Source organism: Henckelia pumila, chromosome 2, assembly GCF_033568475.1.
Source record: "Henckelia pumila isolate YLH828 chromosome 2, ASM3356847v2, whole genome shotgun sequence".
Classification (NCBI taxonomy): Eukaryota; Viridiplantae; Streptophyta; class Magnoliopsida; order Lamiales; family Gesneriaceae; genus Henckelia; species Henckelia pumila.
The window spans coordinates 7,462,662-7,486,340 of NC_133121.1; the positions used below are offsets into that span (position 1 = coordinate 7,462,662).

At 32.1% G+C, this 23,679-nt stretch overlaps 3 protein-coding genes and 2 non-coding genes across 6 annotated transcripts; 1 reads left to right on the forward strand and 4 right to left on the reverse strand.

Moving 5' to 3' along the window:
• Positions 1–6,253: 6,253 nt before the first annotated feature.
• Positions 6,254–6,327, reverse strand: TRNAD-AUC (transfer RNA aspartic acid (anticodon AUC)). The gene has a single exon. It is a non-coding gene; the product is annotated as a tRNA-Asp (tRNA).
• A 108-nt stretch (positions 6,328–6,435) lies between these two features.
• On the reverse strand, positions 6,436–6,519 carry TRNAY-GUA (transfer RNA tyrosine (anticodon GUA)). Its single transcript has one exon. It is a non-coding gene; the product is annotated as a tRNA-Tyr (tRNA).
• Positions 6,520–11,312: 4,793 nt separating this feature from the next.
• LOC140877440 (uncharacterized) lies at positions 11,313–12,241 on the forward strand. The gene is made up of 3 exons (XM_073280977.1): positions 11,313–11,450; positions 11,553–11,669; positions 11,845–12,241. Exons 1-3 carry the CDS (start codon positions 11,364–11,366, stop codon positions 12,148–12,150), a joined length of 510 nt encoding a protein of 169 aa, XP_073137078.1. The 5' UTR covers positions 11,313–11,363; the 3' UTR covers positions 12,151–12,241.
• Positions 12,242–12,480: 239 nt separating this feature from the next.
• On the reverse strand, positions 12,481–15,696 carry LOC140883018 (uncharacterized). Its single transcript, XM_073289310.1, has 9 exons — positions 15,439–15,696; positions 15,166–15,299; positions 14,866–14,983; positions 13,976–14,037; positions 13,830–13,881; positions 13,639–13,744; positions 13,395–13,493; positions 13,188–13,320; positions 12,481–13,105 (listed from the first exon to the last, which is right to left on the reverse strand). The coding sequence occupies exons 1-9, from the start codon at positions 15,549–15,551 to the stop codon at positions 12,600–12,602; spliced, it is 1,323 nt and encodes a 440-aa protein (XP_073145411.1). The 5' UTR covers positions 15,552–15,696; the 3' UTR covers positions 12,481–12,599.
• A 3,330-nt stretch (positions 15,697–19,026) lies between these two features.
• On the reverse strand, positions 19,027–22,684 carry LOC140879513 (CDPK-related kinase 5-like). Of its 2 annotated transcripts, none has more exons than XM_073283257.1 (11): positions 21,887–22,684; positions 21,394–21,524; positions 21,238–21,279; positions 21,029–21,137; positions 20,816–20,894; positions 20,442–20,738; positions 20,255–20,364; positions 19,953–20,060; positions 19,813–19,875; positions 19,540–19,707; positions 19,027–19,461 (listed from the first exon to the last, which is right to left on the reverse strand). In XM_073283257.1, exons 1-11 carry the CDS (start codon positions 22,463–22,465, stop codon positions 19,321–19,323), a joined length of 1,827 nt encoding a protein of 608 aa, XP_073139358.1. In that variant the 5' UTR covers positions 22,466–22,684; the 3' UTR covers positions 19,027–19,320. The 2 variants fall into 2 exon arrangements, 1 of the variants encoding a protein (XP_073139358.1); XR_012149446.1 differs by having other exon boundaries at positions 19,324–19,461; positions 19,973–20,060.
• Between the last annotated feature and the right edge of the window lie 995 nt (positions 22,685–23,679).

Below are 23,679 nucleotides of genomic sequence, written 5' to 3' on the forward strand. Positions count from 1 at the left end.
CTAAATATTTTTTTAAAATTTTTCGGTTTGGTCCTTCCATCTACAAACAAAGCGTGATAAAAAAAACTTACAAACAAAAGAAAAAGTTAAATAAAATAGAAGGTGATAATAATAATAATAAATGAACAATAATTTCTTCAAAATGAAAATATAATATAAATTATGCAAAATAAATTTATAGAATAAAAAAATAATTGAACCATGCAATCTTATAGTTAAAAACATTATGAATCACAAATAAATAAACAAATGTTTTAGCAAATAACTAGTAGTACTTATTTCACAAAATATTTAAAATTTTCAATAAATTTTTCAAGAGAAAATACTTATGGTTAATAATTGAGAAAATATAATGAATTATTTGACCACCGTTAAAGTAGTGATATGAAATTAAAATTTATTTAATAGTAAATTTTTCTCAAATACTAATTATTTAAATTATAAAAAGAGTTTTAAAAAGATATATATCTTTTTCCAACCTTCAAATTTTTTTCTTAAATGTGCAAGCATCATGAATGAGAATATAACAAAATTAATAGAAATGTGAAATAACATCATTAAATTGTAATTCCTCAAGTTTTGTTTATTTTATTTAAGTTTTTATTTTGTAGAATCATGAATTTAATATTTTTATTTTGAACATTGTGTAAAATTGATTTAAATTTGGATAAAAACTCTAATAAATTTGTGTTTTATTTACAACTTGTTTAATGTTAAATATATAATAAATAATATAAAACTCAATCATAAATGATATAGCACTACGCGGTGTTAGTTTTAACACACGAGTACATGGAATGATCAAACCGGGAAATTTTGAGAAATATTTGGCACAAAATCGGCAATGTAAAAATATTTAGGACTGAACCGAAAACTTTTAGGAAACATTTAGGATCAAACCGGGAACGTCCAAACATTTAGGATTGAACCGAAAATGTGTCCAAATATTTAAGACTGAACCGAGATTTTACCCTATAAGAGACCTACTCGTTTTTATGGAATTAGATAAATTCTCAGACTCAAATCAAGCTGGTTAATGCAATTGGTCGTTCGAGAGACTATTACTAGGGGAATCGAATTCTTAATAATTTGTCATTAATTTACTTACACTATGGACTCGAATATCTATTGAATTAGAGTGTTGATAAAATTTAAAATAAATATATTTTTGGTATATCAAAAATTACACTATGGATACAAATATAGTTATTTTAGGGTTTAGATCTCTTATACTTTATATACTAATATTAGTATAGATATATACATAATGTAATAGGTGTGGCACAATGGTTCAATATTTTTACATCAATTACATTATATTTTGTAATATATTTTATTATATTTTACAAAAATTCTCCGTAGACTTTAAAAAAATTAATAAAAATATCATAAAAACATTTTAGTTTAATTCATATCTAGGGTGTCAGAAATTAATCTGAATCAAGTTGACCTTAAAATTACTAATTTAGGGTTAGACATTTTCGGGTATGGTCATATCCAAAATCTAACCCCCGATTGAGTTTGGATCGATGGGTGACCTGATTCCGATCCATCAGACTTGTTTTTTTTTTTAAAAAATAAAAACAATTATTAAAATTGGTCTTTTGTGAGGCGGTCAACCCTACTCATCAGGAGTGTGCAATGATTGGTTCGATTTTAACAAAATTCGGTTCGGTGTTTCGGTTTACGGTTTTTCAAATTCCTAATCCAAAACCAAACAATTTTATTTTGGTTTGGTTCGATTTTTTTTATTACGGTTCGGTTAATACGATTTGAGTAAGAAAATGAGTTATAAATGAAGTTGTATGTTAAGAAACTTAAAAAATATATACTAAAAAACAGCGATCAAACCAAGTTTTTAATTATCTTGAAACATCAAAATTAAGTAATAAAAATAGGCATAGTTAATTCTTTTAACCAATTTGTTAGTTATCTTACAAACATCAAAACAAAATAATAAAAAATATAGTGATTGACGGTTATCAGGTTAGGAATTGATGGTAAAAAGTCAAGTGGGGATACGGTAAATTTGTAGGGCATCCACAATGCCAAAACCTCTCTTACCACTCTTTTGTGGTCCACGCTCCGCCACATCAAAAACAAAAAACCTCATTCAATTCTCCACTATAACAAAAAACTCAAACAACTTTTTTATGGACTTCACACTCAATTAAAATATCTCAACTACCAATTTATTTTATATATTTATATATACATAATTTATATAAATATTTTAATTTTATTAATGAACTTTTGTATTTTTTATAGTTAATAATATAAATATAATTTTTTTTATAATTTTTAATAAATTTATTTCATAAAAAATTATAATTTTAATACAATTTCAAAGTTTTGTAATGTTACATACAAATTTTTATTTAAAAAAACAACTAAAAATTTATTTTATATATTTATTTATTACAAATAAGTCATAATATTCAATATATGATAGTGAATATATTAAACATTAATTAATAATTAAAATTTTGATTACATAATGCTTCAGTAGATAAAAAAAATATAGAAATTACAACCGATATTAAAAATAACTAAAATACATCTACTCTATTCCATGCTTCCTTTTAAGCTTTGCGCATATTTTGAGATGTATGTTAAGTTGTTCTGGTGTCATGTCAGTAGTATCTTTCATAAGAATTTCATAATCCTTATGAAGGGCCTCAGCCTCTCGGATCGCCACCTCATTTTTTTTGAAGTTATATTTTCTCCATGTGAAATTCTTCCAACTTTTGCCATATAAGATCCATTTTTTTCCCATTTTTCGACATTTACGGCTTTCATTTTGCCCTTTCTCTTTGCAGCTTTCTGTCTCATCGGACGAATACGAACTTCACAGTCATCTACGTCAAAGCTCGTATCCGGATTGGATAAGGTTGTATGTCCCCCGACTCAGAGGTTCGAGCCTTCTTATTAGCGTGATGATGTTGCAGAACATATTTTTCACACTCTCTAAGAATTCTTCATACATGTTCATACTTGAAAGGTTTACTGTTATGATTTGTCTTCCACATTTCATGAGCTCTGACAAGTACATCCTCATCGCCACATCACACGCACGATGATTGTACAAATTATTGTATATACCAGAAAACTCATTTTCTAAAGGATGAAATTAATAGAGATGTGATTTTACCTTCTTCCAATCTCTTTTCTTAGATCCGGTAGCGCGATGTTTGTTGTAGTAGTTTGTAATTCGTTTCTAGAATGCTTGATACTTCTGGTCATTACCGATAATTGGGTCGGTGCTAATGGTGACCCATCACTTTGCAAGGAGCTTGTCTTCATCAACTGACCAAGGTGCTCGTTTTCCATCCATCTCATTATCTTTATCGAGAACAATGTTGTCTAGTCCTAGTTGTGTTAAAAAAGTAGGAAATTGAGAACCTGGAATTGAGGATGGTGTTGTGGGTTCCTTGTTTGCATCTGTAGTCCTTGATTCATTCGAAAGTATGACCGGTGGTTGTTGTGGAGAAAATGCATAAGGGGGTGTTGACATTGCAAATCGACTAGCCATGGCTCGCCAATATTCAGGTGGACACGCATAAAATGGAGCTTGATGGTGGATATTGCTCGAAAAAGTAGGCAAACTTTGAGAGCTTTGAAAATTAAGCGGATATTGTGAAGGGTTTGGAAAATTATGAGGGTATCGTGTGGGAGCAATAAATTGGCTGTTAGGACGATTTTGAGTATTTTTCTGCGGTATTTTCTTCGATATTTTAAGAATGCAAATAGTTTCTAAAAGCCCTAAAAAAATTTCATCCATTTCGAATAAATTGATGGAGTGACTTTTGGTGATTTTGTGTGACAGAATTGTAGCATGACAAATAAAAATGTTTTGTGTATTTATAGAAAAATTTTAACGGCTAGTTTTAATTAAAAAATCAATTTTAATATTTATTTAACATTGGATGCAAATTGAAAATAAAAAAAAAGACAAACGGTAATATGTGTGTGTAATGTGTATTATTATTAAATAAAAAAATTTTAAAAAAGAAAAAAAACAACGGATATAACATAAAAAGAAGTGTTTGTATGTAAATATAATATATATATATATATATATATATATATATAATAACGATTATATTTATATATATTTAAATAATAAAAAAATTATATAAAAAAAATTTAAAGACAAAGGGCGCTCTTGCTTTTGTCTGACAAGGAAAAAAGCTTTTCCCATTATGAGAGAAGCTTTGGGAGAAGCTTTTTCCCTTCTGCCACATGGGATAGTGGGAGCTCGAAAGAGCTCTCATTGTGGATGGCCTAAACCTAATGAAAATTGCATGTATTAATTATTTTTATTATATTTTAAATAGTCGGTTCGATTTCTCGGTTTCTAAAAATTTCAGATAATAAAAACCAAATCAACAATAATAAAAAACCAACCTCCATATACAAATAGACAAGAAAATCACATTTAATAAACAAACGATAGATAATTGACCCAATTTGAACAACATAACTCACCTGAATATAACAATTTAGCGAGAAAATAGTTTTTTTTTAAGAAGAAAGAGATGTTTTTTTTTAAAATTTTAAAAAACAAAAATAAATTAGGGGAAAAATAAAAAAAAAAGAAAAAGAAAAAGAAAAAAAAGATAGATCACAATTCAAATTTCAAAAAATTAATCATGAAACTCACCTAAGATTTTAAATAGGAAAAAAAAAGAGAGTAAAGTGACTTTAAATCCATACACTCAAACCTAACTTTTTCAGTCTTTGTCAAAAAAATTGTGTTTGAACTTCCTGAATCTACAAAAAAAAAAAATGCACTCTATAGGCCCACATTTTTTTCTCGGATGAAATTAGATACAAAACATTGAAAATATGGTACTAATATATGATATTTGAATACTAATTATTTAAGATCTGATACTAATATATGATTTTTTAACACTCAAGCGTACATGCAAGTATTGGTATTAATGACACATTTGTCTTTTTTTTTTTATGAAAATCGGTACAAAACATTGAAAATATGATACTAATATATGATTTGAGTATTAACTGTTTTAGATCTCGTATTAATATATGGTTTTTGGGTACCCTAACATGAGTTTTAAGTGTTGATACTAATACAATTGTTCAAATTTTATAATCAAATCTTATATTTTGTACCCGATCTAAACCAGTTAATGCTCAAATATTATATATTAGTATCATATTTTCTATGTTTTGTACCGATTTTCATCCGTAAAAAAACATATAGACCCAGAGAGTGCAAACACATTTTTTTAGATCAAAGAGTCCGAACACACATTGTATCTGACATGGACTGAAAATATATATAGTTTTCATTGCAAACACATATTGTAAATTGTCTAATAATATGACTAGAAATGAAAAAGGAATAAGTCACGAGGGAGTGAAAATATATTTTTCCAAGGTATATGACATCAACTATATGTCATGTCCCGATCAAAAGTTCTTGTTAGACGTGGACAATCATAAATATTAAGTTTGATTAGCATAACATTAACTTTATAACTTACTACTTAGTAGTATGTACCAACTCAGTTTGGTTTGGATAATAGGATAAATAATATATAGATAAGTAATGTAATGTAATAAAAAATAAATAAGAAATGATAGTGAATATAGTAATTGATTTGATTGATATATTATAGTTTATTTGATTTGATGAGTTATAGTTTATTTGATTTGATGAGTTGAATTTTATGTAAAAATACAAAATTATCATTTTACCATTTTAATAATAAATAAAATATGAATAATAGTATTTATAAATGGGTAATATAGTAATTTAAATTCGATGATTTGATTGATGTAAGATAAATAATTAATGATTTGATTGATGTAAAATAAATAATTAATAGAAGGATAAATAATATGGCAAAAAGAACGTAGGATTAGATAAGATAAACTATACATTGATTAATAATAATCCAACCAAACGGTTAATGTTTTAAGTTTTGACATAGTATTAAATTTTATGAATATCTTTCTCAAAATTTCTTTTTTTTTTTTATGAATAGCTCTCTTATGAGACGGTCTTAGATCTTTATTCGTGAGATCAAGGAGTCAACACTATTCATATTTACAATAAAAGTAATATTTTTAACATCAAAAGTAGTATATTATTATGTGTGACTCGATTAATAGACCGACCCATCTCACAAAATTTACTCTTTAAACTGTTTTATAACACATTTTTTAAAATTTTATATTTTCAGCGAATATAGTTTTTGGTATTTGACCAAATATAGGTTTTTGGGACTCGCGGGGCTCGAACCCACACCTTCCGCCTTGATAGGGCGGTGCTCTGACCAATTGAACTACAATCCCAGAAAAATAATGGATCTAGCAGAATATTTTTTTCTTTTTTAGCTTCGTATGCGGTATTTCTGAAGGACAAGATGAGTTATACCATCTTATGGTAGATTGGCGAATTATTGGGCCGAGCTGGATTTGAACCAGCGTAGACATGTTGCCAACGAATTTACAGTCCGTCCCCATTAACCACTCGGGCATCGACCCAGGAAGAATCAATTTGAGGCTTATTGGTAATCCATGATCAACTTCCTTTCCTAGGGTAATTTTGGAATTAACCTAAAGTATTTAATTACCAACCCTCCAATTTTTCGAAATCATAAGGAAAACTTGAGGGAAAAAATGGGGAAAAATATATTGTTGGTCTCGTACGTTTATTTATTTGCGATTTATTTTATTTTTTAAAATTTCGATCTTAATCAGCTATCTTTTTTTTCTTTTTATTATTTTTCCCGTCGTGACGCTGATATGATACTGATATGTATAATGTCACATCATCATCCCAGATAAAAAATAACTAAAATTATAAAAAAAATAAAATTATAAGGATTAAGACTGAAACTTGAAACATAAAAGATAAAAAAAAACACGATGAATCAAAAATGTTATTTTTTCGAAATCCATAAAGGAAAAGTTAAGATTGTAACTTTTTTTTTATTCTACTAGAGATATCTCTCACGAAATCCATAATTATGGACTCCATTGAAGTAAAGCAGAACATATGATGTTGGAATGAACTTAGGTCCACCATGTTTTGTCTGGAGGGCACAGCCATGATGCCTCAAACTACAGAAAATAGGGATTATTGACTGAGACCGAGGATTTAGAATAATTCTAGCTAATTCATCGAACTTCCGAGATAATAATCTTAAGAGGTTAGTTGAGACAATCTCATGGGTTTTTACACGTTAGAAATGTCAACCTGTAAATTGTAATCCTGTATATATGCATGTACAATAAAATTTAATACTTTTAACATAAAAGTAATATTTTTTTATGAGTAATCTAAATAAAATACCCGTCTCTTTGACCAATAAAATCGTCTCATAGAAATTTTCGTGATCGTAAGATATTTTTGAAATGTTGTCTAACACTACAAAAAAACGCATATTAGAGACCGAAGATTCCGATTAGAGACTAATTTGATCGGTGTCAATTACCTTGGTCGCTAATTAGCACATACCCACATAAATTAAACGATTGAAGCTGCATGTATTTATAGGAGAAGAGTTACCATATTCGTGGACTTCTTTTTCTTACTAAAATTTAATTTGGTGTAACCAGTTTGGACCAACAGCATAGATTAATCTGTTGGTTGCAACTAAAATTTATCTGTCAACATTTCGTGTAATTAAATACCATTTATCTCTTAGGAAATGTATATATTTTGCTGGATGTACGTATTCCTTTCGAATTGTTACTAGATCAATAGTTTCATACTCAAATGTGCTACACATTTAAGTCCAAATTTGAAAACATATACTGTAAATTAACAACTCGTGCATACAAGAAAAGTTGGTCGACTCCCGAACGATTGTTTGAGTTGGTGGATTAGGTGAACGTTTGGCCAAAGTTAAGGAATTTGATTCATCTCACCAACATCTTCTTGGACTAACCTGTCGCACATTACTTGTCTAGTGTGGTTTACCTAACAAACATAGTTTGCATGATATTGTGTAGGGTTTATCCAATGCACATCGAAAAATAGGTCTAACATTGGTCAATATTGTGTTAATATCACCTGAAACTAGTTTAAATAGATCATATATATTAATTTACCAGGGTCTCGTTCGAGAGATCTAGAATATATAATCTCTGAATTAATCTAATACCGTCACTCGCAGTGACATAATATATGATATTCATCGTGAAACATGTGAGATGTCGATTCAAAAAATGGTGGGTTTAAAATTTGATGCGTGAGCGTCAAACTCTGTCAATGTAAATAGGGATAAAAGTCCCTCAAATATCAAATCCAATTCCGATTGTCTGCAATGGGTGGATGAACAAGTACAGACAGAAACGATGTCTTGTATTTATCACTGCTCATTCTTCCTTTTTAACCTGTCCAACAAAACAAAAGGTGCCTGCACATTACGAAGCATGCACTTTAGAATTTTTATGACGAAAGGCACACCAATTGTATATATATCTTTGAGTTTCAAAATCAGAGAATTATACACATAATTCTATAGGCCGATTCAAGGCTTGAGCCGAATTAAGAATTAATGTACAAGCAAACAATAGATCACATTCAAAAAACATTTTCCCCCATTTTTCCATGAATGATTGTTTTTGGAAATTAAATACACAAGAATAGTCTCAAATATAAAAGATAAATATATTTAGGTTCTCCTCAAAATTGAGCGCGAGATGAATAAATGTGTCAAAATGAGCTAGCAATACTGAGCAAGCCCACAACCCGACACAACCCGATATTATGTCTAGCGAAACGGGCTAGCTAGTTCTGCCTTTTAGCGGGTTGAGAAAATACCAAAACCCAACACACCTATTTTAGATGGCGGAACATGTCAACCCAAAATGCTTATATGTGTATAATTTGATGTGTTGAGAAATTTGTCAACCCAACATTATGTTTAGCAGAACGGACGAGCTAGTCCGCCTTTTAATGGGTTGAGAAAACACCAAAACCCAACTCACCTATTTTAGATGACGGAAAATGTCAACCCAAAAGGCTTATATGTGTATAATCTGGTGTGTTGGGAAATCTGTCAACCCAATTATTTAATACGACAGACAGACAGACAAATTCGACGGACCTAACTCACTCTGACATATGAGACCGCCACCTTTTCGATCTCGCTTATGTTTCTTTCTATATATATGTACATGATATACACCCCCAACTCTAGCAACTGTCTTAGCACAATAAAATCCAACGCTGCTTCAATTTCCCACAGGTCCTCTTCCTTAATTTCTACTACATTCCGTAAGTACTGTTATATTAAAATCATCGTGTCTAATGGCTAAAAACGCAACAACGACTATGGCTTTTTTATCAGTTTCTATTCTTCTCATCATTTTGAGCCAAGAAATGATCATTGGTGTTAATGGAAGACATTTGAAGTGCAAGAAGTCATGTCCAAAGCCAGGACATAATGTTAAATCTCTGAGAAACAAAAGGGTTGGAGATAACGTTAATGGAGGTTCTTCGGTTGAGTTCGTCGAAAATTTTCGACCCACGGCTCCGGGGCATAGTCCTGGTATAGGCCATTCGCTTCATGTCTAGAAATCTTTGGACGCTTGTTTTTGCAAGAATAATAGATTTGTTTCCCTTCATGTGTTCTACATATTTTCAGCAGTTACCTAATTTCGGCTCGTTCACGGGTCGAGTTCGGGTATCACATATTTCTTATATATCTCAGGAATAACATTCAGGATATGTATTTTTATCTCAATGACATTACACTGTTTTTACTATAATTTTGAACTCATGGTTGGCAATATGCCAATATCAACAGAGGCAGTTCGTTGGGTTTTGGTAATAAATTTAGATTTGTTCTTTTCCATTTAAACTAAAATCTTCAAAAAATCTAGTTTTGTATTATACGTTATAAATCACTAACACCGTGTTTAGCCGAACTTTTTTTTTTAAGAACATGTTTAGCGGAACTTATAATCTCTTTAAAATAACATTTTAAGTGAATCAAGAGCTAATTATAAGCCTTTTTCGTATTGTAAGATATGAAAATAAGTACTCTGATTTGTTTTCTAAATTTTATTTTATTTTATTATTTTAAAAGATCAAAATATTTTCACAAATTTACTATATGATCCAAATATTTCTCACTAAATTAAATGAATATGATCGCAAAAACTATATTTTTAATGTATAGAAAAGTCATTATATTTTTCTTTACCATATCTATAATATTTTTTTTTTACATTTTTTGAAATTCAATTTTTTTAAAATTGTAATATATCTCGACATGTTTTTTTTAATGAATATATATATCTCGACACATTGGGAGAAATATTTTCGGTTTCTATCGTTATTGTTATAATTTCCCAACTGAAATTAATTAATCAGCATTTAATCTTGCACGAACAATGAAATCTGAATCTTATGTTTAAACCACTAATTGTTATTGGTTTGACTAGCTTCGAGTTTTAAGAACATGACGCACCTTCGCCAACTCCTAGTTAGTAATCTGTCATTTTATTATATTTTCAAGAATTGAATGTTTTAATGAAGCATTTAAGTTCGGGTCCTCATGCTACATTTGAATGAGTGGATTACTAGTACCTAAAATCGTTCTGTTCACTATATTACTAATATATGTATAACTCATTTCATCACATCTCACGTTCTTCTCATCATATTATTTATCCATATATTAACTATTTATTTTACATCAATCAAATCATTAATTATTTATCTTACATCAATCAAATCATTGAATTTAAATTACTATATTACCACTTATAAATAATATAATTTTTATTTTATTTATTGTTAAAAGGACAAAATAGTCATTTAACATTTTTATATAAAATTTAATCAATCAAATCAAATAAACTATAATCTATCAATCAAATCCAATACTATTTAAACTATCATTTTTTATTTATTTTTAATTACATTATATTACATATCTATATATTACTCCTTCCGTCCCAATTATATTGTCCACGTTTCTTTTTTTGTTTGTCCCAAATATATAGTCATACATCATATTTAGTAATACATTCTTACACTTCTTTACTAATATATCCCTATTAACTACACTTTGAAAATTGTGCAAACATTTTTTAATACATTAAATAGGGATAAAATAGGAAGTTTATATAAAATTTACTTTCCCAATAAATTTTTCTTAATTCGTGTGAAAACTAAAACAAGACAACATATATGGGACGTAGGGAGTACTTATACCATACCTCAAACCACTTATTAAATCATGTGTGTGTGTGTGTGTTTATCTGCCATCTTATATATTGCTGTCTCATTGTGATTAATAGTTCAATGGTGAGTAAACCTTTTATCACGTGGTGCCAAAATGTGAAAGATTTTGTTATAGGAGAAGAAGATGGAACCACAAGGATTCAAATCTCATCTAGAGAAAATCATACGGAACCGGTCGCGGAGAGAACGAAAATCAGCCTTGATCCAAGATGTAAACAAATTCTGTCACAAAACAAAATGCATGTCACATTGAGAAAACAGTCTTCGGTTATATATGTAGTTGAGTTCAGTTTTTCGTGGTCGAATCTGGCAGGTTGATGAACTGAAGAAGAAGCTGAGACATGAAGAGAGTGTGCACAGGGCTTTGAAGAGAGCTCTCAATAGACCCTTGGGGACTCTACCTCCTATTTCTACTCATCTCCCTCAATATGTAAGCAATATTGTATAATTTTAGTCAATTGCTTAATGTGTTCCTTCATTGTGATAGAATTGTTTCAAGCATAGTACCCTCATTAATCTTATGGTAATAAATCATCATACATCCAAAATTCTGGTTTCATGTCTCTGCTGCAAATTCTGGTTTTCTATGGTTTGTCAAATTTCAGACTCTGGAACTTGTAGCTGAAGTAGCGGTGTTGGAAGAAGAAGTTGTTCGACTCGAGGAAAGAGTGGTAAGATTCAGGCAACTTCTGTGCAAGGAAAGTGTTCCCATGCCCTCAATAATGTGTGCAGAGGATTCAGCATGCTGCCACCGCGAATCATCCGTTCCAACTCCGAAGCGAGGGCACATGAGATCTTTATCACAAAACGATGTTAAGACAAGATCAACCTTGGCATGGCCTCCACCTTCTCATTCTAGAAGAAGTGTTTCATCTAAAAAGACGTGGTGCACCTGGCTTCCTAAAGTATAGGCCAACAATTCGTACTATATGAAGATTGAAGTATAAGAACGTGTAAAAAAGGAAAAAAGTTCGAAATGTTAAAGACATGTCTCAAGTTAGATCCATGGTTTGGCTTGTTGTGTATAATGAAAAAGTCTTTAGACTCAAACCATGGTCGCATTTATTTCCAGTGATTTATTTTATATCGTAAAAAAAAGTATGTGACAAACGCCAATGTTTCTTTATCAACCATATTTTCATTTAACTCCTACAAATTTAACAACTTGAATTCCTGACATCGTTTAAGCATTTTCAGTTTCCTATTCACAGCACATAATATTAGCACATAAACACATGGACTATATACAATATGTTGCCATTTCCACTTTTCAAATTTCACAATCTTAAAACAATCCAATCGACATGTTCGTTTTATCAACCAAAACCTGCCCTTCATCGAGTAGTGCATGCCTATACAACTATCTCCACCTGTTTGTCACATAAAATTGTGGGTGAACATTATTTCTTCCAAGGACTTGGCCAAATCGACTTGATTCGGGTACTTGAGTAAAGTGTGGATAAGCATTGTACATGAGACTGCGCTGGTTAAATTCCCGAGATTCTGAAAATGGGGTCAGACTGGAATCACGAAGAGGATTGACGGCAAAGTGATGTGGTCTTCTTTCAGCAATGCGGGGATTTAAGGTGTAGGAATTTTGATAACGATTGTTATTTGGATGAAAGAAGGGTTCTCTAGCTTGGTTTGATTGTTTCAGGTTTTGATGTCTAAAATGAGATGTAGGATGCCTACAATCTCCGGGGTGTTTTGAGCGAAGTTCTTGAAGTGGAGGAAAATTTTGACGAGGATTGTGTTTCTTGTTTCTAGAGCTCTTTCTCGGCTCATGTATAGGATTCTTATTCAGATGATCTGTCTCCTTTGTTCCAGATGGATGCAATTTATGGAAATGCTTACGACGTTTATTTCCTGGTTACAACACAACACATCAAATCAACTTTCAAATAATAATGTATTACGAGATGCTAGTCAAAGGAAAAGAAAGATAAACCTTCATGGGCGAGGGATTTGTTTCTCTTCATCTCCATTTTTGACTTTCTCTTAGCCTTTATACTTCTGGCAGCAGCTCCTCTCATGTGTTTTTCAGCAAGTACATTTAATCTTTCCCTTTCGTTCTTCCAATGCTGAAACGGTGATGTGAAAACAATGATTTTGTGAATGTCTAACAACAAAACCAGTCTGCCAGACATTATTTCACCTGTCTAAAAGTCTTCATCTTGTAAAGATTGCGGCCCTTTACAAGTAAAGGGGAAAGTGGAGCTAGTTTCTTGGTCCCTTTGCTCCACAGCACTTCAACCTGGATGGTCAACAAGAATAAAATGACTGAAGCATAAATAATAATACAAACAGATCAACCAAGTTTTCTCCTGTTCATGTTTAGACATCTTTCTTTGAATTTATTATGAACAATTCTGATCCAGATGCACAAAAATCTATCTTACAGTAAAGGTATGTTGTTGCTTAGCTGCACCATAGCTTTCCTTCACAATCCTCCCAACAACAGTCCTTCTACCTAAAACATTTCCATGTCTTCTCATTTTGTTGAAACTGTAAAAAGATATACGATCAATCAAGAAGATAATACTAATGAATGAAACTATATAGCAAATAATGGAGCAGCAGTGATTGATACCTCTCATATACTCTCTGATTGAACAAAACGACATCTCCCTTGCACACATCACCTACACGGAGAAAAGCCAAAGAGGTAAAACCAAACTAAAAGAATGGAAAAGTGTAGGCCTGATCACTAACCTTGTTAAAACTCAAAATGAGTACCTGTGCAGTTGATCGTAAATGATGATCTGGGATAGAGAGCTTCACCATTGCCATCTTTCAACCTGTGATAAAAACTCCACATTCATGAGAAATAAACAAGAAAATGGTGCCATCGCATCAGCACGTATTCACCCTACCAGGCTATTTCACACTTCAACAACCGTAAGCACTATCTATTGAACTTCATGGTAATCCTATCATTACCTGCATATGTGAACTAGGCATTTGCACACACCTACACTTCATTTCTGTAGAATACCATGACATGATGTGAATTCAAATCGAGTGACATTGGTGCAGTTAGACAACAAAAACTGTTACTAATAAAAGCGATCCTCAGAGTAAGAAAAGATATAACAACAAATGCAACAAGAGATGTACTAACTAGGGGTTCGCTGAAAATGTGAAAGGCGGGAATTAACTTTTAAACTTGAGCTACTTCAAAATCCAATCATGGTTCACACTCTTGGCATGCCTTTGGTGTTCTTAATAGGATTCATCAGGAGGACAAGTTCGGGCATCCAGTTTTTAAGTATGGCATTCGAGGGATTCATTTGAGGTGAAAAAGGAATGGTGATGGCCAATTAATTTTTGTTGTGGCCAAAGCCTCCAGCCACTTATCTCAAGGATGCTATATCCCTGCATTTCCTTGCTCCAAAGTTTCTCATTGACGAATAACTAAGTGCCTTGATGGATGCCATTAATGAATCCTAGTATCTATCCGGGCAAAACAGCCTGATTCAGTTTCACGCAGTCCTAATTTTTATCCAATGCAAATAAGATCATAGAGCTAAAATTGTCTGTATTAAAAGAGAGAGAAAGTGAAAAAGGTTTCATAAACACAAAAAAGAAACTGCATACAAACAGATTAGGGAAATACAAGAACTGACCTCCAGTGCTCCTTGATTCTCTCGATGCACTCTTCCTTTGTTCCAGAAAGCCTCAAACCATGCCTTCGAAGGTACACTTTACATTCAACCAACTTTAGTTCTTGAAGATCACCTCTTCCTGCAGAGCATAGGGAAATAATCTAACTACGTTCACTTGCATAAACGTGTGATTCACTAATTAAAGAGCATTGCAAACAATCCAAATTAATCTAATTCTAATCATGATAAATAAGATGGCTACAAAAAGATAAACCATTTCACAGAAATCTTAGTTGATCAATAATGCCCACAAGCTTGCACCTTGAAGAAACTCAATAATTTTGTTGCACGTCGATGCTTCATCATCTTCATCAGCATGGCCTTCATCCTCGTCCTCATTTTCCGAATAACTCCAGTTGTTCGCATCATCGTCTTCGTCATAGTCATCATCAGTACTGAATCAAGAAACGAAAACCTAAGCGTAAGAAGAAAATAACAAACCCAATCTCATACAGAGAGACAGCACATTCAAATAATTTGAGGAAAATTGGTTAAATTTCGCTGAGGAAACTGAGGTATTATAAGTTAAAATACCAAGAATCCGAAGAAAACTCCTCGATCACGGACTCCGATTCCTCAGAAGATGAAAATGAAGAGGATGAAGAAATCTCAACAAATGCACGTTTCTTGGATTTCCTGTCAGCCATTTGAATTCGCAATGAACTGGATATCGGTGAAATTGCCGTTAATTCAACATCTTGTGATTTCTAAATTCACTATTGAATGGGATTTACGCGATCATGGTCCAAGGGTTTTGAAATTTGGGGTTCCCTCAAGAATGCTGAATGCACCAATCCAACCAGATAATAAATGGAAACTAATAAATTAAAATGTATTTTAAGGTAATAATAAGTAGATTTTTTTTGTAAAATGAGAGGGAACCTCTTTCTTTTTTTTTTAATGAACAAAATCTCGTTTGGTAAGACTTGTTATTAATCTATGTATAACTTATATTATCTAATTTTGCGTTTTTCTCGCATTTTTTTTATCATATTATTTATTCATCTATTAATTATTTATTTTACATCAATCAAATCATTAATTATTTATCTTACATCAATCAAATCATTGAATTTAAATTACTATATTACCTCTTATAAATAATATTAGTCATATTTTATTTATTGTTAAAAAAACAAAATAATAATTTATCGTTTTTATATAAAATTTAATCAATTAAATCAAATAAATTATAATCTATATATTCTACATATATATATATATAAAAACAGAATAATCTTCTTAAAAACGTAAGTAACAATTTTCTCCTAAATAACATTCATAAAGAGAAAGACTATTATTACACCACTATCCATACATACATATTTTGATACTAGTTAAGTGTTCCGATTTTCTACACAAATGTATATTTCAGAAGGATATAATGTGCTCTCGGTTTTGCAACAGTCCGTACGTATTCCAATACATACTTAATATATTTTTTTCGGTTTTTGTGCACACAAACATATATATATAAATGCTCTGCCTCTTTTCTCCAACATTTATTTTGAATTTGAAAATACATATATATTCCAGAACACAAACCATCCATACATATTCCAATACAAAATTAAAATGATTTTAATTTGTGCACACAACATATATATTCCAACTGGCCGTGCATATTCCGAGACAGGATTGATGTATTTTTCGATTTCTATACACTCAAGTATATATATATATATAGCCGTCTCTTTCTTTTTCTCCAGCATATGATTTGAAAGGATATTCTGAAAATACACAAAGAGATATCCAATTGTTTTGATTATCGGACAATTAATTGATTTAGATATATATGATCAAGTTAGAAGTTATAAAATTACTAAGTTACACATAAAACATTACACAAGGTAAAAATATGATTAATAAAAATGTATATTATTTTTTATTTAAACGTAAACATAGAATTAAAACTCATTTATTTTAATGCATATATATAGCATCAAAACGAATTCTTTAAATATTTGATACAGCTCAAGGAGATTATTAAAAATAATTGCTAGGAAATTAAACTCATTTCGTTTAATGCATAGATATCATAAAGACGAATTTCAAATCTCATTTAATGGAAAAGGTCTGTTAGTATTCTACAAATATTGGACACAGCTCAAGGAGATTATTAAATTTTTTTTTCAATTTTCAAAACGAAGCTTCCCAGACCGTTTGGCTGTATGGGAATGTGATCGCATTTATTTTTCAGAAATGTTATATATGTTTGTTCAATTTAAAAAAAAAAAACAAGACTTCACATATCCTATTTAATTGAAAAGATCCATAAAGCCACTTGCTTTGATATTCTTTCCAGAGAGTAACGTTTTCAAATACAGGTAAACATCGATTATTCAATTGTGGGTATGGCAAACTCATTCTACCTCACTCAATGATATTTGAGTTTTTTGTACAGTTGACTCTTCTGATCAAATCTAAAAAATTTTGGTATGCATTCCTCCTAATGAACGTGTTTCCACGGTGCAAAAAATATTTTCATGAAATTGATTGGTACGATCTTATTCTATTTCATTCCTCATAATTGGACTTTTAACATATGTTTTAAAATTAACATTACTTTATTTATATGTAGATTATTGAGATATTGGTGATCCAACATACATATGCAATTTTTGTGGAGCTAAATTTTGGTATGAAGAAAGGTTTTATGTCCACGTTTTAAATCTAAGGATCCTAAATACTCTATGTCAATATTTTCATAATTTGTAATAACTTTTTCGCACACTAATATCTTAATCGCTGTGAAATTTATGTGTTTACGTATTACTGCATAACAAAAAAAATTATATTATCTATAATTTTATTTTCTTCTAAACGCTTTTTTTTTTGGTTATTTTACTTAAATGATGTGTATTAGCCAATATAATGTTACATAAAAGTAATTTATTCTTTTATTTATAGTTTTTAATTAATAAAATTTATATTAATTATTTTTTTGAAATATGATTTATAAATTGCGTAAATATAAATATATCAAAGAGATAAATTGATAATGTGAGTTGATAGTGACTAGTAAGACCCATTAAATAATAATTGGAATATTTGAATTAAAATGTGGGGTTGATGTGGCGGGGTGAGAAACACGAAAAAACTAACATTGGACTCTTTTTTATTTTATTTTTATGACGTAGGAATTCGCCGTCGTTATTTTTCGGTGCGCACTGAGTAAACTCATGTTGGACTTTTGCCACTGACGGATTATTCTATGCTATACCTGAAGTACTTCTCCCCCATGATGTGGTCAAATATCAACCGATCATCAACACATATGTCAATTTTCATAAAATATAGGGATTTCACGTGATCTAATGGTATTGAAATAGAGGAAAAAACACTCCCGATGTAGCATAGACTAACCCGCCATTGACTACCGTGGATGCCCTTAGTTTTGTTAAGAAATCATATTGAAATAGTTTTTTTTAATTAAAATATTTAAATATTTGGATACAGTAAACTGTCTTATATTATACATTCTAATTCTAATAACTAAAATAAACAAAGAACTAAAATTTGAATAATATATAACATTTCTAAGGATATTTTGCAATTTTTTTATTTTTTTTTGTGGACATTGCTTTCCAATTCTAGTCATAATTCATTCTAGAAAGATGTTAGTGTTTCTTCTTTAATTAGATCTACCGTGAATCAGTCACACGAATATTTATCACTTGACCAAATAAATATATAAAATAAAATCAATACTTTTGACATAAAAATCATGAATCGAATCAAGTAGAAGATATGTTTAACTAAATTAATCTATGTGAGATGATGAAACAAGAGTTTTGTGTTTGTAGGCTGTCAAATTCAATTATTTAATTTCCAATGTTCTTCCTCCCGCCAAAGTCATGCATTTCGATTTCGGGTACGATTTAATTACATTTTATTTTTTTTTTGCAATTTCATATCATGATATATAGAAAGCTATAATTCTTTTTCTCACAGGGTGAATGATTTTTGTTTCAATATGACATCGATCTCGAACCAGATTTATGACACTGCGCTACCAACGATTTTGGCAGCATAGATAGTATTGGATCTTGTTTCTTTGTTTAATACTCGGTTAGTTAGAAGTTACACAGCAGCCGCAGATTCAAGGTAAGGGTAGTTGATTTCAAGTATATTTCATTCACAAGTTTTCCCAGGTGCAATAAATAGCATACGTATTTACAGCATACAATCGGTTACATAAAGGCTAACTTTTTTACTCGTGTTTGCAGCTCTGTTCCTTCACCACTTGAACGTGATCATATGAAGTCCAAATCCCTTGAAACCAATCAATTTCCAACGACGGATCGAAGAAAAAGAAAATAATTTGATGGATCTTTCGTGTTTTCACAAAGATCATCAGGCAAGACCAATGGCGAGAGGGTTCGGGTGATCGTAAATTGTAATGTACTGGAAGTGTCAATGAACTTTAGCGAATGATCGGCTAGAAACACCGTGCAACAACTTGACGAATCCGAGGAAACTCAGCTTCCCATCTGTGTGTCTGATCCAGTCATGGAGGACAGAATGAACTGGAACTGAAGGGCTGAGCCCAAGTTCCTGAAACAAATGTTCAAAAGTTAGCACAGGATCAGATTTAGATGGAAATGGATTTTTTTTTTTTTAAATGATTTTCACCGAAGCTAGTTCCTCGATCATGATACTCCGGTTACCGTCCTTCTCGAAGAGTTCATACGCGCAACGAGCATGCTGTTCCCAGTTTTCACGGGCTTCTAGCTGATGCACACTCAAAGCAGCAGTGCAGAACTCCTCGAAATCCATCTTTCTGTATTGAAGGGCATTTAGCTGGCATAACAGGGAAAGGATATATATTTTAAAACAAAAATCGAGCTAGAAATAAAGGATGATATATGTATATTGGGATACTATAAGTAGAAATCAGAAGCAAACCGAAACAAGAAGATCGAATGCGCGTGACTCGATCATGGCATCGGTTGCGTTTTTCTTCAAGGCCTGATCCAAGTACAGAAGCTGGGATTAAATTTAATTGGTGTCAAGTTATAGGCTATTGCATCATGCAAAAAACCAACCGCTTGGATGTTGTCTAAACCTATGGTCCCATTTTTGTTTGGTTCCAATAGCTCAAATTGCTCTTTCAGGTAGAACAGTTCATCAGCCGTCAAAGTTTTCGATAAAGCCTGCAAGAATTCCAGTCAAATTGTTAGAGAACAAAAACACAAAAATGGAGAATCAGTTGGCAAAAAAGGCGTACGAGTAACGACCCAACATGCACGTCGACTGAGTCGATATTAATCAACAGTGAAGGATGCAGAAAAATGAAATGAAGAAACATTAATTGTCGAGTCACTTGGCAGTAATTCCATTTACTCACCCTTAGAGCAGCTTTCCGGAGGGGAGATGAACGCAAATAAGCCTTCATAAGTTTAAGTATTAGTATATCCAGAGGCGTTTTTTCGTCGGTATCTCTGATCCATGGATGACCTGAAGTGAAGAAACTTGTAAGTGGCGCCATATCTTAAAATCACTTTCTTTTGATTTCAGCAAGACAGAATACTTACACAAAGCTTGAGCGGCACTCATTCTCTTCCTCGGATCCTTAGTTAGCATGCGTTTGACGAAATTTTTTGCCTCAGAAGAAAGAGTTGGCCAAGGTGGTTCTTCATAAGTCGGTTCAGCTTTTACGACGGCACGGAAAATCCCCGACTCTGTTCGAGCCCAAAATGGGCGGCTCCCACATAACAATATGTAAGCTATCACACCTATACTCCAAACGTCAGCTTCAGTGCTATAGGCTCTATGTAAAACTTCGGGTGCTACATAATATGCACTACCAACAATGTCGTTGAGCCTTTCATCTGCAAAGAATTAAATAAAATCCATATAATTTGGCCCGTTTGTATATCTACCTTAGGTATAAAACTTACAAACAAACCTGGCTTCACGAAATCTGATAGTCCAAAGTCTATAGCCTTCAGGATCGAGTTTTCGTCCTTGGATGAAAACAAGAAGTTCTGATCCAGAGACAAGCTACAGTTAAACATACTAGCAATCGATAGTGGATGCAAAATCTTCTTCAACAAATTATCCCAAACGACAAGGGCCCAACAAGAACGATCTATTTTAGGTTGAGCATCAGAATAAATACCTCGGGTTTAAGATCGCGATGCACCACCCCTTGGAGATGGCAGAATGCCACAAAACTCAGTATTTGCTTCATCACAGCCTTTGCCTCATTTTCATCATACTTCCCACCCCTATGACAAGGAGAATTTATTCATTTTTGTTTACACTACATACCATGTGAAATGAGACGATTCATTAGTAAAGGTAGTATAATTAAGGGCCACAAATTACCTCGAAAGGATTCTATCTAGAAGCTCACCTCCTTCACATAACCTGAGAGAGATATCAAACACAATTGAACAACCTCTTATAAGAGATACTCAACGACATCACGAAGAAGCCAAAAAAGATTCGTTGTCGATCTAAGATCAAGAAATCAAAGCTTACTCCATAACTATGTAGACGTTGTCATGGTCTTCGTAAGCATCATAAAACTGTATTAGGTGGTTATGACCCGTTAAAGCTCTCAATATTTTCACCTCCTTTCGAACATCTTCAATAGCTATTGCAGTGGTCATCTGGAAATGTAAAAGTGACAATTAAAACTAGGGAAAAAAAATTCACATGATTTATAAAAGAACACAAAAAAATTACACTCTTTGAGCAACAGAACGATGATCTAGCATCATAATGTCGAAGAAAGGAAAGAAAACGAGTAAATTTCGCTATTCACACAGTTTTCAGTATCTATGTTACTCGCTTTTCGTATTCGAATTTGACCTTCAAATTTTAAGCTGGTTCGAACACAAAACTGAAAATGTCCACATATATCAGATCTCCCCAACCTTAACATTTAGCCCATAAACCAGCAGAGTCCATTAAAATTCAAATGCAAATCACTGAAAACTCAAACAACAAGAAAGAGAACAAATTTCCACACCTTAGCTTTAGGTATGACCTTAACAGCAATCTCCTGCCCTTTAAGATCTCCTTTCTTGAATTTAGCTCTACATGTATACCCAAAATGCCCTCTCCCCACCTCCTCTCCCATCTCATACTTGTCGTAAAATTTCTTAGCAAACCCGAAGTTCTTATCCAGACCCGTTTCTCCCACTTCCTTCCCCTCCGGTACCGCTTCCCCGTTAGGCTTCACGGTGCCGTGCCGCCGAGCGAGCACCGCCCTGATATGCTTCGCCGGAGACGGCGGAGGGAATGGTCTCTTGAAAAACCTCCTCGGAGTGCCGCCCTCCTGCGCCGGAGATCTCGCCGGAGACTTCTTCGAGAACAGATAGTGAGCTGGACTTGGGCTGTAGAACGGGAAAAACGGCGACTTTTTGCCCGCTTCCGCATCCTCCCGTTTCTTTTCCACGAAATCAACAGAATCTCTGGCATTATTCTTTGCCGCCATTGGGTTATCCGCATTCTTATCCTTGCCTGGAATCACGACGGGACTGATTCCATCTCGTGACTGAAATTCTGGCTCTTGGGAGGACTTTGGCTTCGAAGTACAAACACCCATTTTCGCCAAAAATAAATAAAAATCAAAACTTTACGCTTCCCGTTCACAATTCTCCTCCAATAATGCAAAAAATTGCAGCTTATAGAACACCCTTTAGTTCAAAGATTTGAATGCAAATTCCTCCGTAACAATGACAATGAATGTTCTGCAGCTTACTTTGAATGCTTTGTTGCCACTGATAATCAAGACAGGATAGAGGAACCGGGGATCTGTGGAGAAGGTGCTGAAAAGAAAACGAATGGTGATTTTTCCATGAAAAAATATAAAATAAATTTAAAAACAAATTAATTTTTTTTTAAAAAAAACTATTAATATGGTCATGAGAGGAGCAAAGGCCGAAATAAATTTAAAAAAAAACATTAATGTAGGGAAAGGTGGCTAATTGCATCCACACTCTTTGTGAAATATTTAAAAGGCATAAAACTCCTTATGAAATATTAATAGGCTAATGCATCCCTCGGGTTTTTAAAATGTAGCACATTTTACTCCTATGTTATACAAACTCGGGCACATTTATACCTTTTCATAGGGTTTTTTATGCTAATTTTTTTAAAACATAGGGTCTAACATGCTATTAATTTTACACAAGGGTTTTATGTCTTTTAGACTTTTAACGGGGTGTGGATGCAATTAAAAATTAGCCCTAGGGAAAGGTGGTCCAGGCTGTATGTTGACGTCCACGTGGCAATATTTTATTGGGTGATTGGATTAACAAAGTTCAATTTTAATTTTTTGGGATCAGATGACGTGAGAAGATTTTAATTTATGGATATTGTCGCCCCTATTTTACGTAAAACTTTATAATAAACTCTTTCTGAATTATAATAACTTAAATTGTCCCTATTTTATAGAAAATTATGTTATTCTATGTTACATCAAAAGTAAATATTTCTGTATTCTTTTTTATGAGATGATCATCAACTCACTTAAAAACAAACACTTAGGTACATTAGTATTTTTTTAAATGAGATGATTAAATCAACTTATGCAAATACATTGAAAGTGTTTCTCCCTGTGTATTATAGAATTTTTCGGAACATGAATTTGAAGATGTCATATTATGAAGTTAAAAATAAAATAACCATTTGAATTGTTTAGCTTTACTTGATTGTTAACATGGATTTATCTAGCTCACTTTGATTTCAAGAAATTGACCTCATCCTCTCAAAAAAAAAAATTTCCTTCATTAATTAGCTCAATTTGACTAAGATAAA